Below are 17,377 nucleotides of genomic sequence, written 5' to 3' on the forward strand. Positions count from 1 at the left end.
CACATTTCTCAATCCCCCCTCCTCGTCACAAATGTCTGACCCCCCCCCCTAGGTGCGTGACGTCATTTATGGACGGCCCCATAGATTTACATGACTTGACCGAAAGACCCAAGGAGTTAGGCGACCATCGTCGACTCCGCGACGCAACCACGCGGTTTGCCAACAGGGCCGCCCGTCGTTGCCGTGACGACGCAACGCGCTTCCGGTTTACACGGGAAGTGACGTCACGTCGCCCCACCCCCTTCCACCCATTGCCCCGCCTTAGTCCGCCGGCTGCTCTGTGACCAACACGCCGCTTGCCTTCGCCTTCGCCCGGATTCGAACTCGGCGCTTCGTGGTGCCGCCCGTTGGATTCCGGCAGCTGCGGGAGAAAGCCGCCGCCGCGGGTGACGAAGGCAAAGATGTCAATGCTCGCCGAGCGTAAGTTGTGGGGTGGGTGGTGGGCGTTTGTCGTGGTGGCAAGCGAGGAGTGCAACGTGCTGCACGTGCTCGCGGCCCTCCTCCCCCCCCCCCCCCAAAAAGAAGGCCTCGGCTGGGCCCTCGTTGCTGGAGGCCACAGACGGTGGGGTCAGATCGGTGGTTGTTGACGCGTTGGTGGAGGTGGGGGGGGGCGAGAGACTTGAGACAACTTTCCTGTTGCTTGAACTGCCGCACCGGAAGATCGGACCGGCGACCTCTGGGTTACAAGTGCAGTGTGATAACCGTGAAAACTAAACTTTTATTTATGTTACCAGGTAAGGCCCACTGAGTTATACAGCTCTTTGTCAGAAGCGACGTGGCCACAAATAATAGTTCAACTTAGTGGCTAAGGGACCGTCCATAAATTGCGTCACGCACCTAGGGGGGGGGGGGGTCAGACATGTGTGACGAGGGGGGGGGTGAGAAATGTGACGTCTCATCAAAATGAGCAACTTTAACTAAATATAGACAACACGTTCTACTTAATGAAACAGACTTTTTAATAAATGTTTTCTTCTACAACATCAGAGTGCAGCGCCACATTAAATACGCACTACAATGACAATAGTTTAAAGCGATTTCAAGCACGTGTTACTTTCAAAATGGAAATATGGTTTTGTGGGGGGGGCAGAGCTTTGTGACGTCATATTTGAGGGGGGGTCTGACTTTTTGTGACGCCGTGTGATGAGGGGGGGGGGTCAAAAATCGTCCAAAATCGCGTGACGTCATTTATGGACGGCCCATTATGTGGAAATGTATAGCAGCCAAATACTCTAAACGCATGCTTATTAAGTGTGGAGGGAAAAACTGGAGGACCCGGAGAAGAATCCACACTGCCACGAAGAGCGACACTGCAAACTCCAACTATACAGCTGACGTCAGGGTCGGGATCGAACCCATGACTTGTATACCAGGCGAAATAGCTAATATCTCGCCACCGCGGCACCGTTACAGCAAGGGGGCATCGGTCATATGGTGGAAGTACTTTCCAGGCAATGGGAAGGTGGAATGTTTTACCTCTGGCTCCGGGATGCAGAGAAATAGATAAAGCTGATGCCTCCTCGTCTCGCTTCTGAGCGGTGCCCTTTAACGCTGAAGCCGAAGAATGATAAGGGTTCATCTTCTTGGTTCTTTCGGTAAAAGTCACGTAGAAGGGAAATAATATTATTATGTTTTATTTGTATTATTTTATTATTTCCCTTCTACGTGACTTTACCGAAAGAACCAAGAAGATGAATCCCAGCAGTCACGAAAGCTTTAAATCGAAAAATGATAAGGGTGCCAAGTGTGTCGGTTGTTAACGATGAACCCCAAGAGTTCTTAGTGTTTGTGACCACGAGTCGTGCGTCAACATTCAACAACAACCGTAGTCCTAAAGAGTCCTAAGGGTGTCTTAGTCTGGCCCAATGTATCTCGAACATTAACACTGTACTATTAACATTCCTAAGGGTGCCTTTGGCTGTGAACTTTTGGCATTAACATTGAACCCAATAACATAACGGTGCCTTAATCTGTCACTTAGCCTCGGGCATTAAAACTGATCCCAAAAGATAACCTAGAAATTATCTCTTAATCTCTAGCAATTAACCCCAAGGATCCTAAAGGTGTCCAGCTATATTTGCGATTTCGAGCATGCACATTGAACACGGATTCTAAATGTACCCTTGTCTTGGACTCTGGTATTTAACATTTAATCCTGAGAATCGTATCGCAAGCACACCGAGTTTGCGCTCTCGGAGTTATGTAACGTGATGAAGTTTCCATTTGGAACCCGCAGCAGTGCACTACCCCGTGTCGGACAACTTCTCAAAAAGATGTCAAAGCCTGAACTCTGAAATCCCTTCAAGTGACCACTGGTCCACTCTGTAAAGGGCAGCAGGTATCCACCTACCCAGCTCGAGAGAGTAATGCTGGTCGCATGCAAGTAAAACCAATATTTGTAATTCTCAGACCTGAAATGTAGCCAAATTTAACTGCAGACCTTAATTTAATGGCATGTTTTTTTGTATGCAGACATTGGTAACCTAGCTTGCACCAGCAACTTCATGCTACACTTGAGAATCTGGTTAATAACGGGCCGTTGTTTGGATTGAACCCCAGGATCTCAGTGCTACCAACTCAGCACGCTGACCTCTGAACCAGCTGGCCCCCTCCAGTGGCACACATTTAAATGCCCTGTTCATTTTTGGGTTTTACTCCTTCATGCTGTAAATAAAAAAAACGGGGGGGGGGGGGGGGTGTTCCATTGCTGTGCGAGAGTTCCGAATGGATTCTTTGTCTCGTGACATGATGCCTGTAGCTAAAACCGGAATAAATCGATTCTTGAATTAAATGAGCAGCCTGAATTGCAACAAATCTAATCGCTAGGTCCGGGTGAGGGTGTGACATGTAACGCCATGCCTACTGGTCTGTGCTTACCCACTATGGAATTGTTATTTCCCCACCTTACTCATGCATTGACCTAGAGCAGAGTCATTGACGTTTGTAATTGTTGTTGTCGTCCTTGTCATTGTACCTGTGCAGCACGCAGGAAGCAGAAGTGGTCGGTGGACCCCAGGAACACCGCGTGGGTCAATGACAACAGCAAATTCGGGAAGAAGATGCTGGAGAAGATGGGATGGAGTTCAGGCAAGGCAAGTGGGGTTTTGTGGGCTGGAAGGGGCATGGAGGCTCAGGGGTACCTTGGTGGTGAGATGAATACTACCTCTCCTGGTATACAGCGGGTCGTCGGTCCGATCTCGACGTCGACACCTGTATACAGGTAGTCCCCGACTTACGATGGTCCGACTTACGATATTTCGATTTTACGATGGCGATAGCGATATGACAAAATTGTAAAATATTTTACATTTCGCGCGGCAGGCAAACGCAGCAGCGTACGAGGCACGATACTGTATGTTGGGACGCTGCCGGGATGTACTGTACGCATATAGTTTATACAGTACGGGACTGTAATTTGCTCTGTTTTGCTAAATTATCACCATTCTTTAAGACTCCTGGGTAGGCTAGGCCATTTTCGACTCACGATATTTTCGACTTACGATGGGGTCATCGTAAAGCATCTCCATCGTAAGTCTGTGACTACCTGTATTTGGAGTTTGCATGATCTCCCAGTGGTCATGTGGATTTTTCTCCGGGCCCTCCCGATTTTTCTCTCCACATTTAGAAACATGCGTTTAGAATATTTGGCTGCTATAAATTTCCGCATGATGAGCTATAATTTGTAGTCGGGTCACTTCTGAAAAATAGCTGTATAGCACAATAGGCCATATCTGGTAAATAAAAAAATCGTTAGGGGCAAAGTTTCCCAACCATCGGCGATTGTTACATGTAGAGTCTGGACTCACCGGTTATTCATGTAATCAGTTAATCCACCTTTTATCGGTTCGATTACTGGACTAATCGGAGGACACGGCAGTCGGAAATAAAAAGTCTCGCGTCTGTTCCTGTGTGTGCCGCTAATCGGGAGGTTAGGCTTGATGAAGCCTTTGTTATCATTATTCTTATAGGGGCCCGACTTATTGACCACGAAAAAAGTAGTGGATTAAAAAAATATAGCCAAAAAATAAACTCTATTTCAGCATATTCTTAGGTTTTTTCGGTAAAGTCACGTAGGTAAAAACATTAAAAAGTAAAATAAAATAAAAATCACGACGTTTCGGAGGCAACACAAGCTTCCGTCTTCAGGTGGTACCGTCACAGCCACGACAGCTGTATCAAGTAAATGAGAGATTGCAGGAGCTACCACTCCGTTTATATAATGGTTGGAGTGTTAGCTCCTGCAATCTCTCATTTACTTGATACAGCTGTCGTGGCTGTGACGGTACCACCTGAAGACAGAAGCTTGTGTTGCCTCCGAAACGTCGTGATTTTTATTTTATTTTATTTTACTTTTTAATGTTTTTACCTACGTGATTTTACCGAAAAAACCTAAGAATATGAATCATTGCAGTCACGAAAGCTTCAAATCTAGAATCTATTTCAGCAATTGTCCCAGCTACAGTTACTTACGAACTTCCTCCAGTGCGTTGTGGTTGTGCGCTTTTGCCTAAATGTCAGCAGATGGCGCTGATGTCACTTGGTAGTGGAAGACCAGTTGCTCAGTGTTGTGTCTCTCTGTCTCTCATTGATGTTCATAAAGGGCCTTGGGGCAAATGAGCAAGGTTCCACCAACCACATCAAAGTGAACGTGAAGAACAACAACCTAGGGGTGGGAGCCGCCGTTAACCAAGAGGTGGGTGGGAACACAAGAGGTAACCACACAACTCGGTAGTACTAGTGCCATGTCATCACCAGCCATGATCCATCCACTGCTAGATGAAGGCCTCCGCAAGGTGTTGCCATCTCAAACGTTCTCGTGATACAGCAATCCATCTAGCCGCTTGTAAGACGTCCACTCGGGCATGTTCCCTCCTTTGTTTGTCACTCCGTCGTTCGTCTTGACCCCCGCCATCATCCCTTGCAATGACATCTCTTGGCCAACCCCAATTTTCTTAACAGTCACTGCGATGCCTCTAACTTGCGTATATTATAATGCACTAGTTCCTCTTCCTGTCTCGGTGTAATTCCTATTTTTGTTTGCTCATTAGCATGGTCATCAATTGCATAATCATTGTGATCATCACTGTCATCACCGTCATTTTTAACATCATGATTATATTGTCATTACTAATCGGCGACGTCATCAACATCGCTTTGAAAGTCATTGGTACAGTCACTGTCATCATCATATTCATCATCAGGGTCACCAACATGAACATTGCCATCACAGTCGTATTGTCCTCTCCAGCCTGGATCATGATCATCATCATCCATGATCAGTCCGATGCTGAATGAAGGCCTCCCCAAGCCATCATCTCTCATGGCCCTGTGATATCACAATCTAGTGCCTACACACAAGCTGATTTCATCACTCTATCTCTGTAGTGGACGTACTTGGGCTACCACATCCAACTGTCTATGCGGTTAAAAGGGAGGTGGTGTTTGTGTCCATGCTTTTGCAGGACAAGTGGATCGCGCACCAGGACGACTTCAATCAGCTTCTGGCCGATCTCAATGACCAGCACGGGCAGCAAGGTAAAGTTGCATCACCAAGTCACCCGCTCCACCCCTAACACTCACTTCCTGGGGGAAGTGCTGTCACTATGAGAAATGAAAGGCCTCCAGAATCGGAATGATGGGCGAGCAGTTTGTGGGTGAAGCACATTTGCTAAATAGTTACTAACCCTAACTAACCATTGAGCCAAACATTCACTCCCGCGAAAGAAGTTCAACATTCATACAATTAGCCCTAGTCCTGACAAACTAGCCACCCAAACACTTGTACTAGCTTTACTCCCTAGTCTTAATCAATTAACCAACCGGCCATTACTACTCGCCCTGCTAATTCTAACTAACTCGCCAAACAGCCACTACTACTAGCCATCCCAATGTTCCTATCCTTACCCCTAAGCTGCCACAAATATTATATATTTACCCATAACTAGCCACAATACGACCTCTGTAGTATTTTATCAAGCTCCCTTTTCACTTTCGTGTTCGCTTTTCAGCTTTGGTGTCCAATACGTCTTGTGATGTCGTGCTGCCTCCTATAGCATTGACCTGGCAGATTTGTAGGTGATGGAGATGTTGGAACTCTTTCGCAAAAGGAGCACTTGTCAAAGATCCAAATTTGAACCATCATGACTTAAAGCTTTCGTGACTGCAGGAATTCATATTCTTGGGTCTTGCGGTAAAGTCACATACAATAGGTTCAAAGAAAAGAACAAAAAAATACAAAAAAGACAACCGCTTGTGTTGCGATTGAAACGTCGAAGTTTTTTGCTATTTTTGGTTATTTTCCTTGAACCTAACTACGTGACTTTAACGAAAGACCCAAGAATATTTGACCCATCATACTATACATCATACTATATGATTTTATAATAAGTTTTGCTGCCTGGCTGGCGTGCGGGCAAGATGGTGATGTCACCGTGCACATCTGCGTGATAACGTCACCCATATCTCGCAGTGTTAAGCCGTTCGTGTTGTCCCGCTGACGTCCGCCGCTCCCCCACCCACCATCCACCCCTGATGTATATCCCGAGCAAATGCGTGGACAGTGCTAGTTATCCTTTAAACAAATGTAAAGGCAGCTGGGCAGTTCAGGTGCTAATACTGTGTCAGAGGCACTGAGCAAGCAGCTTTGAAATCCTGGTTTCGAATCCGTGTATCAGCCATCCGTGATTCAACCACGTTCTCAAGTGTAGTTCGTTAATGTTGGCTGTGGCTGGGAATCAAACTCTTGATCGGTTGGATCTGTAGCGCAGGACACTAACCACTGCCCTGCCGCTCAACCTGTCAGGTCCCAAAGTGGAGAGATTTCCTTTCGGAACGATTGAAGCGAGCTGTGCATCACCTCCTGTCAGGGAGCAGCTTCAGACTATGACATTGGATATCTACTTCTGAGGTTACGTCACCAGCCTCTTGTCCACACAAGGTGGTGCACTCTGTTACCGCACATGCCCTGCAAAAGAAGCGCTCGCCCCCACGTCAATCACGCAGAGCTTTTCTGCGAGACGCGGATCGTACGCGCTGCGAGCAAGCCCACTTATTGAGTAAGCGGACTTAGTTTTGTCACGAAAACAATTACGCAACCTTTATTATTATTTTTCTTAGCACGTTATATTTTTGTTTTGCTCAAATTAACCAGCTTGTGAAGCCACGTTTGGGCACAGCCATTAACGGGCATTTTTTTTCCTCCACCGTCCATTGTATGCGGTGCCCCCACAAACCGCGCGGCACGGCCACCGATTGTTGCGGGACCGAGCTAGCCTTCGCCCGGCTGCACAATGGCCCATTGTGTCGCAGCCATTAAATTGAGCCACGTCTCGGGGACGTGTTTCATTTCAGAGGCCACGGAACAAGTGCAGAAAGCCGCCTTCAGCCTGGAGGAGAAGTCAAAGCGATCCCGAAAGCGCGTGCATTACGTGAAGTTTGCGAAAGGTGGGTTTGTCTCTCGCTCGCTGTCTCACTCGCTCGCTGTCGGCACACCTGTGGCGGAGATGTATTCAATAGAGGATTTGCTTTTTTTTTTGCGTGTTGCCCGTTGACTTCCTGTTGTGCTGACTGTGTCCATGAAGGAGACTTTGCAGTGGGCTTAGCTTCGATTTCCACTTCAGCGAGGCAGGCGTGGTCCCTGGGGGGGTGGGCAGGGGGCGTCGAGGATTCTTGCCTGAACCGCCGAATGCACGCGCGTACAACACGCACGCACAACACGTACGCATATGTACAAGTATACATTCTGACACATACGTTCGTGCGCGGACGAGTACATTCACGTCTACGTTCATACGCGTATACATTCATTCGCAAATATATTATTACACGTATGTATTCATACATTTTAAAGGTACGTAAGCCTACTCCTGCTTTGTCCCATACGAAGCCAAACATTCACTTGTTAAATTTGTCAACATCCCAGTCTTGAAACTCAGAGCCTTTCATCAATGAACACAGGATATTATCACGATTTAAAAGTGTAAGGGTAATAAATTAATAAAGGCGTTTAATGCATGTGACCACCGAGTGACAGGAAGATGAAATCGCGACAATTTCCAAGTATACAACTTATTAATATGTTATCGCTAACAAATATGAACTACTTTAGGGTATAAAAGGAGTGAAGGGGTGGTCAGGGCAGGGGAACACGGCAGAGAAGAGAGCGACACTGCGGCACAGCCAGGGATGAAGCAACCGGGCCAAGCACCACCACCAACAACAATTACGACAACAACCACAACAATTATTACAACAACAACCACAACGAGTCCGGGAATGCACCGTGTGCAGCTGAAAACATGACTGCAGTGAAATACGCCTGCTGTTAGTGTGCTAATGACAGCTGCATAATAGCACGATTCTAGTTTTTGTTCAATTAACATTTGTTACGAATGAAGCTAATTATGTCAGTGTTTGGAAGTCACGCTCCTTAAATAATAATTTTCCAAACATTGCAATGTAAGTCCCTCCTGAAAGATAATCTTGGGACTCTGAAAATAAGGCTTTCATGGATAGATAAATAAATGGTTGTTCGTTATTTTGTATAGTTGTGTAAATATATAATAAATATTTCAAACCTATAACATGCCGTAGAGTTTTGATCGAGGGAAAATGACTCATAGGCGTGTGGAACCACAGACAAGCAGGAAGGCAGCCACGCGATGAGCCGGCGCCAACAATCGCCCAAACTCTGCGGTCCTCTATATATTAAGATGTGATCAGCCAATGAATGTTTACATGTGGGAGGAGACCGGAGCAATTGGTATTTGTCATAATTTGCAATGTCTTGTATATATCATTATCATGCTTGGGTGGGAGTGTGACACATTGATAACACTTGTGCCTCTCACAGCCGGCAACTCGGTCGCCTTTCTATGTGGAGGTTGTGTGTCCTCCTTCTGTTCTGCATGGCTTTCCTCGGGGTTCTCCAGTTTCCTCCCATTGCTTAACAAATATAAAACCGTCCAATGTAATTGGTATTGACAAAAACATCCAATGCTAATTTCACTGCACATTACTCAATTGAGATTGCACATAGTAACATCCCCCACTACTGCTGGCAGGGCTCTCCTGAAACAGTCTTGAGACTCGACGAGGCTTTTCCTTGGTTAACGAGCATAATAATGTATGAGGTTGACAATATATGAAGAGACAATCTTCTGCCCCACGACAATTTGTAAACATGTAACGCCTTGACATTTTTAAGTCCGCGAATATGCAATGGATTTGTATTCTGTGCCGTAATCTTTCCAACTACAATGTGGGTGGAGGGGCAGGGAGGGGGCAATTCGCCACCATGGACAGAATTAAATTTGGCTGAATAAGCTCTTATCAGCCCTGCGCCCACCACTGCCGCCAAACGCCCTGGCTTGTCTCTCCCATCACCCTCCCCCTCCAGAATCGCTGAAGTCATCCTATGTAAAGGATCGTTTCCTTGACCTGTCATGGCTTTTGTAAATCCACATTGGAGTTTCCCACTCCAAAGCGCTATAAAAAGGGCCGGGCGTCAGCCTCTTGGCAGCGGTGGCGGCGGCCCGCTTCACAAATGGCGGGGGGGGGGGCGTGGAGGTTTGGGACAAGAGAAACGATCGTTCGCCTGCCTTGGCTGGTGATGATGGAATATGTATATTTGTGGTGTGTGAGGTGGTTACCGGTAGTGCAACGGTTAGCTCGCCACGCCACGAACACGCGGACCGGAGTTCCATTGCCGTTCAAGGCCAATACCAGTGACGATTAGCTAAAATGGGCCTGGGCCTCACCTAGGTCTAGGTCGACTCGGCCTCAACTGAATACTTTGTGTGGTGTCTAAACATTTCCACTAGGGATACAAAGGCGGCCGGGTGTGGTGCTAGCCACCCCACCCCCCTCATGTGCCGGGCCGGCCTTCATTGGTGCTTGCGAACGGCACTTGCCCCAACAGCTTGTGAAGGCTATATGGGGGATCTTTGTCTTTTGTGAGGTGCTTACTAACAGCAGTTGCGTAAAAAGTCTGTTAAGGATAGCAGGGTAGCTTTGTGTTGTGTATGTGGCGTCTATGGGCAAAGTGCTGGTGTAGAGATTAGCGCACTGCTACAAACACGAGTTCGATTCCCAGCCATGTCTGACGTTAATAGTAATAATGCGAACCCATACTGGGCCTCTCGTCAGCCAAGACAGCCTTAAATTAATTTCCTGGTTTCGATTTGTAACATCAGCACTGGCCAGGCATGGTGCTGTTGCCACAGGAACCTCCCTTTCGCCGTGTCAACCTTAATAGGCGCTCGCTGACCGCACTTGCATCAACTGTCTGTTAAAGGCTTTATGTTAAAGGCTTTATGTGGTGAGGGAGGCAGGTGGCAGGAGCCAGGAAAGAGCCGCAGTGGTCTTGGATCGGGGCAGAGGTCTGATTGTAGTATCGCTACGATCAGGGTGGCCTGGGCTGGGCAGGCATGTGGTCGTGTAGTACATTTACAAACTCGCCTATAAAAGCATGCGCAGTGACTTGAGAAAGTGAACCGCGTGGCGCTCCCTCCCTCCGGTACTCGCCCCACCGCTCCTCTCTCCCCCACCACCTCCGCTCCAACCGCTCCCAGTCGCTGAGCGCTGACAATGGGAGTGGCGCCGAAAGTTACTAATTCTGGGAAGCGGCAGAGACGGCGGTGGGTGTGTTGTGCTTGGCGGCGCTTGCCTCGGGTAGCTCTCCTCCCCTCGTCCCCCCCCCTCCCTCCCACGGGGCCACTGGCGCGACACTCAACTCCCAGCGGGGGGGGACCGCTATACAGAAACAATTAATTAACAAATTACGAGCGTGTGCCATGGCTGTCACCGAATCGTCCCGTGGGTCTTTTTTTTTGCTGAAGTGACCTTTATGATTTTAAAACCAGTTAAGAGTCCACTGAGCGGTATGGATTAATGCAGTGAATGGCTCGTTTAGCAAATTAGAGGCCTCATTTACTGAAAAGTCAGTGAGGCTTGGGGAGTACAAATTTATAGAAGGGAGGTTGGTGCTCAGTACTAACGAGTGTCAGCCAATTTGTACTTAATTTTTATTTCGTGACTAGCTTAGATTCCCTATGCTTTGCACTCCTGTGAGGTTTTGCGTTGTCTGTTGTTTTAACTTTCTGACCCACCCCTACTGGACTTGTGAAAAAGAGCCTCAAAGCTCACCAGATTTTTCCGGTCTAAATAAATATTCTGATTCGGACTAATGAGTGGCAGCGAAAGGAGGAGGGTACATTCCCGAGGAGCGGACGTACACCGTGGAGATGGAGCGTTGAAATCTGTTCTTGTAGGAGCTACATGGTTATTGCAACGCTTGAGTGAAAGGCTCGTCGACAACTCGGGGAGGGAGGCCTAAATCCAGCAGCGCATTAGCGGTGGCACTTCCCGTGGTGCAGTTTTGTGGCGACATTGTTTTGCCTGTTAATGTAAATGGATGACTTTGAATGCATGGTTTGTTTGATGCACAAAACTGCTCACATGTCAATTCAAAATGTGTTCATTCACCAACCTTTTCCAAATGGCCTCGTTTTCTCAGGGCCCCACAGTGTAAAGTGCAGTCTCCAGCGATGAGACGAAAGTCAATCTCGCCACTGCCACGAACCTACATCATCCACCAACCCTTGCCTCCAAAGCAATGGAACACCAACTTTCTGTTTAACATTGTTGCCGTAGTGTAAAAACTATTTTTTGTTTATTGTTAATTCTAAATAATATTTGACTAACTGTACCAGACTCTAACCATTTTATGTAAACATATATTCCAGCCATCGTGAGTCCACCAATGGGTAAAGGCCTTCCCAGACTATGGGGGGTGGGGGTTTGACTTGTCTTTATCATGCTAGCCAGTGCAGGTTGGTTGAAGATGTAGATTGCAGGGACGGTTCTCATATTATTCACCACTGATGTTGGTTAGCCATGAATAGGAGTCGAACTCGGTTCACTGGGTCGTAGTGGAGTGAGAAAATGCCTGTTCCACCGCCTCCACCCTCCTCGCCCTTTTTACCACCTGTAAAATTACCTTCAGATCTCACAACCAGTCGGCTCTGGCTTGCAGCGTGGCTGATAAGACACTTCAAAGTTTGAATATCAAACTAAGGGCAATTCCCTTCACCCCCCTCTCTGGCACCGCCTCCTGTGATGTCCCATTACACCCATTAAAACCCGAGGCTCTTGTTTGCAGAGCCGAGGCTATGGTTGGTTGCTGATTAAACCAAAAGCTAGTTCAGTGTTTTAATTAATCCAGAGCTAATTCAAACAGACCCTATAATTTGGTGTCCTGTGTGTGCACAGTATACACCCTTTGAAAGGCTTAGCACTTTAGGATAAGTTATATTCTAAAAGAAACATTACCATTACGTAATGTTTGTATTTTGTGATGGCCAATGTGATTTGAGCCAGATTCAAATCTTGCCAAAATGGCCGAAAACGAAATCACCAGGAGAGAGACGCACTGGCTGATCGATCTTCTGCAGGGTTGGTGATGAAGACATTGCCACGTTATGGTGCTTGCAATGGTAAAGGCGTAGCTTTCCCACCAGTTTCAATGAGTCGGGTACTTTATTCACTGCCAGGTGAGAGCCATTTTGACGCGGTGGTGCGGTGGTTATTCGCGCGCTGCATTACAAACCCGGTGACCGGCCTGGTGAAGTATGGTCAAACACTCTCAATCACTCGAAACGGTGCGAGGGAGGTCTTTGTCCAGCAGTGGATTGTTAGAGGGCTGTAAAAAGAAAACCAAGAGAGCCCTTTAATAAAAGTGTTTTTTTTTGTACAAGAGAAACATTTCAATATATTAAATACTTATTTTGTATCCAGGAAAAACATCACTCAATCTTTAGACCCACATGTATACCCAGATGTCGGTTATTGTGCCACCACCAGTGAGGCTAGCTTTGTGTTATATTGAGACGTAGCTGCATTGTAATGTGTTATAATACGACAGTATATTGCAACAAGGTTTGTTAAACTAGGCTTGTTTGTGCATTGCCGGTAGTCACGTGAAATAAACGCATAGATAAATGTCTCGAGCAACATGTGTAAAATGTTCATCTTAACTGAGACTCGACAGGAGCTGCCACAGTGGTGTCACGGTCAGCACACTGGACTTCTCCTGGTGTGGCAGTAGAAACGATGGTGACATTTCTTAAATCCTTCCCAGTGCCACTGTCCACCCAGCAGTATAAGCGGGTCCACCACAGTTAGCCGGTTGGTAGGTTGCGTGTGGTGCGGAAAAGTGTGGGAGTACATCTTTCAAGATGTCTGGACAGCGTGGAAGAATAGGCCAACTACTTCCTGGAGGGACCTCCCTAGAGCTCCCTCTAGTGAAGGCCCTTCTGCCGAAAGCGGCGCTAGTAAGATATTGCAGGGCTACACCTTTACCTTATAATATTTACCCACAATAGGGTCATTGACAGAAAAACAAGTTCACAACCCCATTACTTACATCTCCTGGCCACTTCGTTGCGCACAAGTTCGGGTTATGGGAGTTTCCCAAATCTCTACGTGATCCACCAACCCTCCCTTCTGCAGTGCTGTATCATGGGCGTTTGCCACCACCGCGACACCCGCATGACTCGGCATTCACCTCCCTTTCCCCCACCACCCCCCACGCCCCCATTCATTTTGCCAGGCAAGGACCTGTCCACGCGCAGCGCTGACGACCTGGCATGCGTCTTCGGAAAGCGAGCGAAGAAATCCCACGGGGAGACAGAGCGGGACGCCCCGGCCTCCGTGCAGGAGGTGAGGCTAACCCCACGTTAACCCTTCTCCTCCTCCTTCCGCTGTTGCTGGTGGAGGAGGAGGTGGCAGGAGGAGCAACTGGCAGCGATTTTCATTCCGTTTCCACTCTGTAGCGGGTTGCCTGTGCTATTTAGCGCGGCGGACGTCGACTGAATGAATGTTTGAGTGGATAAATGATTAAATGAGTCCTGCGGTTGCAGCGCTTGAGCTGGCGCGGCCAATCTATGTCTCTGTCGGTCTTACTCTGTATGTTCCTCGTCACGGTACATGGGCGGGTGGGCAGTCGCGTACGTGAATTTGTTGTGCGCTCTGCGTGAGCCGTGGATTTTAAGCTGTGGCTTGAGAGGGGAACTCTCGGTCGCCACTACCTCCCCCAGTGTTAGAACGGAATGGTGCACGCTGGTCAAGCCCCGGGGAGCCCTGACAGGCATGCGCGTGTACGTGCGCGTCTCCTTTAGCGAAACATGACCGATGGAGTGATGTGATTGTCGCGGTTTAATTGGACGAGCGCGGCGGTGGCCCCAGGAGACTGGGAGAGGGTTAAACCGCGATGGGTGACGGCACATGTCGTTTGCAAGGAAAATCCGATTAATTTGCATAATTGTGCCGAGCATTCCTACACACGGCCCTCGTTAACGTCGGCGGATTGGGGCCACGTTCCCGGGGATTAAAACGCGCGGCGGTCACGTTGCTCGTATTCGTAACTAATGACATCGCCTGGCGACCTTGTGGTTCGTTGGCCCGTGCGTGTGTGTGTGTGAGGTCAGAAAGGTCCGTGTCAGGTTGCTACGGAGGCGGCTGAACAGCTCAGGAGTGTCGGAGACACTGAGCCAGTAATCATCACTTGAGGTCCTTGGTTCAAGCCTTAGGTCTGCGTGTCCCTCTTGCTCTCTCATCGTCATCACCAACATCAGGCATTATCTATCCATTGTTGGACGGAGTCCTCCCCAAGCTGTTGCGCCAGCTCTCACGGTCTCGCCATGCAGCAATCCCTTCACTTCCTGCACACGAGCTAATTCCGTCGCCCCTTCTTTGCGGCGGTGACCATCCTCTCAGGGGTGTTTCCTACTTTGGCTTGAACTTTGGTCGTGAGTCCTTCAGAACCACATGTCCTGCCAGTGCTTTCAGGGACATCATAATGGCCATGTCGGAGGCACTGAACTGGCAACGCTGTGAGGCCTGGGTTTGAATCCAACTTCCCACCTCGTGTGATAAAACCGGGTTCTCAAGTGTAGCGTGTATATGGTCTCGGCCCAATCACAAATGACTGGGAAAAAGAAAGTCATTTTATAAAAAAAATTCATGGATTAATTCCTGCCTTACCTTGATGGATTATTCTATTTTTGTTTGTATGGCATGGTGGAAAACAATGAACTACGAGTTAAAATATAATGTAGTAGTTCTCTTTAGTGTTTGGGTAGAAATGGCCTTAGTCAAGGACAGATCTTCATCACTCAACAACTTATCGGGGTACCATATAAAAGGCTTGCCTTTCTGAAACCAACTCCTAACCTTGCGAGCATCCTTGTCTAAACTCGTAAGCGTACCCAAACTGGCGCATCGTGGTGGAAATGTCCTGGTGCAAGAATTTATTTTGGCACCCTCTGTCTTCATAGTCGGCATCTAGGCCTCTCTCCCTGCTATGGGCCCTCGTGTAGTTGCACCTCCTGCTTACTCAGTAGTTACGCCACTGCTTCAACTGAAACTCATAATCGCTAACCGTAAACCCTAACCATTAACCAGGTACACTCCCTCCTAACCCTCAACCCCAATCCCGGGGTTGATGGTTTCTTTGTACGTTGGAACCATCAATCAATCGATCTTTATTTTACGTTGCAATATGACCCTCGATAAAGTGCGCATTGGTGCACGTTGCCGCAGACCGGGAGCGGTGCAGAGGCAACGTTGTGCGAGAGCGGTGCCGTCCCGCCTTTCGGGTCGGGTTTATTTTTTTTTGCCGTCACTCGTCCAAACCTCCCTGCCGCCTGCCCACCCCCAGCCGCTGCCAAGGCCCCCACCCCCCAAGCTTTCCTCGGTGACTTCCTATGGCAGAATGACAGGGCATCGTGACTGGGCCTGGCCCACCCAACTCGTGCTGGGCCACGACCCGGGGGCTTTGCTTCTGCGTGCCTTAAGCAGCGTGCTTGTTTGCATTTTCGGGCAGACTGTGCACGTTTCATTCCCGTTTGCCAAGTTGGAGCGAGCGATGGGCGAAGTTAAAATCTGATCTGCAGTCGACGTGGCACGTAGTTATACATTGTGCATACATTATTCATAATCGTCATTCTACATCATCCTACAAGCTCATCATTGATCTATATCCATTGTCATTTTCCGTGCCCGTCCATTCATTATCATCATCCATAATCATCAATAATCTGTCATTATCGGTTATCAATCGCTCATGAATTATCATTCATGCGTCGATCCTTCGTTGATACAAGCATTGAATCACGCGCATGAGAATCAATTATTCATGATGTAAGAAAACTACATACAAATTTTATGATAATGCTTCATTTTGGCTCCTGGAGCAGAACAAAAACTAAACAGGGAAAGCGGGACAGTGCAAACAAGAATCTGTACAAAACAAGATGGCAAAAATACAAAAACAAAACTTGATTCTGGAGTCGAATCATGTTCTGCCATCGTCCTGGTCAGAGACAACTTGATCATCATCGTTGTCACCGTCCGTCACTCGGCAACAGCAGATATAATGTTCAACAATCTTCTTCACAACTTGGCCCTTTTCCATCTTCCCCTTCGTGGGAAGTTGACCAGTTTTAATATGCAAACATATTCCCCCCCTCACCCTTCATAGGAATGTGGAATTTCCTCCTCTGACTTAGGGCCACCAACAGAGATGCCCCCTACCCATCACCACTCATTGCCTTGGTTTTCTAAATTCCTTTCGTTGACTAATATAATTTTTTTTATATTTACATGTCAATATGTAACTAGGCGTGTGTGTATTGTACATTTTTTGTGCTCTTTTTAAATTAGGATTATCTATTCCCAACACGGATAACAAAGTTATTATGTATACAGAACCTACAGCTGAATGTTTAGGCTGTGGTTTGTAGGCATTTGTTGATGTTGCCAAAAAAGCCAGTGTGGATGTGTTTAATTACCACTGTGTAATATTTGTTATTTCATCAAGTTTCATACCTTGCTGAGATTTTTTGGGGTTTTTGTAGGGTTGGGCATGTCACCGTTTAATGAGGGTGCGGGTTTATAATCCCTATCACGTATTGGCATCTTGGATTAAGTAGATAATTGTTTATAGCCCTGCCATGTGCTCTCTAATCAAAAGTGCAGTGTTTAAAATGTACCCGCTTGTAACCAACGGCAACAGTGTGAGTGTAGAGTGTGTTTCATGTGGGGATGCATTACAGTCGTAAAATACTCAAAGTAATTATGCAGGGGGGGAGTGGCACAGGGGTTAGTCCTGCCCGGTGGCCTGAGTTCGATTCCCGTCCTTGGTGACTATCTTCTCATTCTTCCTGTCGTTGATGTTGACATAGAGAAACGATTATACATTTTTTTGCATTGAGATGGCGAAGCCAGATTATTGCATCAGGAGTAGTGGAGTCTCGCCTAGTATGTAGGAGGTTGTGGGTTCGATCCCGATGCCTGTATATTTGGAGTTTGCATGTCT

The 17,377-nt window shown here is 47.5% G+C and overlaps 1 protein-coding gene across 1 annotated transcript in view; it reads left to right on the top strand.

Moving 5' to 3' along the window:
• Positions 1–254: 254 nt before the first annotated feature.
• PINX1 (PIN2 (TERF1) interacting telomerase inhibitor 1) overlaps positions 255–17,377 on the top strand; it is a 65,828-nt gene continuing 48,705 nt past the window's right edge. The window contains exons 1-6 of the mRNA XM_078856658.1: positions 255–420; positions 2,983–3,092; positions 4,601–4,693; positions 5,463–5,535; positions 7,351–7,443; positions 13,610–13,719. Coding sequence (XP_078712784.1) covers positions 402–420; positions 2,983–3,092; positions 4,601–4,693; positions 5,463–5,535; positions 7,351–7,443; positions 13,610–13,719 — 498 coding nt within the window. The 5' untranslated portion in view covers positions 255–401. The remainder of the gene's footprint in view (positions 421–2,982; positions 3,093–4,600; positions 4,694–5,462; positions 5,536–7,350; positions 7,444–13,609; positions 13,720–17,377) is intronic.

This window comes from Lampetra fluviatilis, chromosome 5 (genome assembly GCF_964198595.1).
Source record: "Lampetra fluviatilis chromosome 5, kcLamFluv1.1, whole genome shotgun sequence".
Taxonomy (NCBI): Eukaryota; Metazoa; Chordata; class Hyperoartia; order Petromyzontiformes; family Petromyzontidae; genus Lampetra; species Lampetra fluviatilis.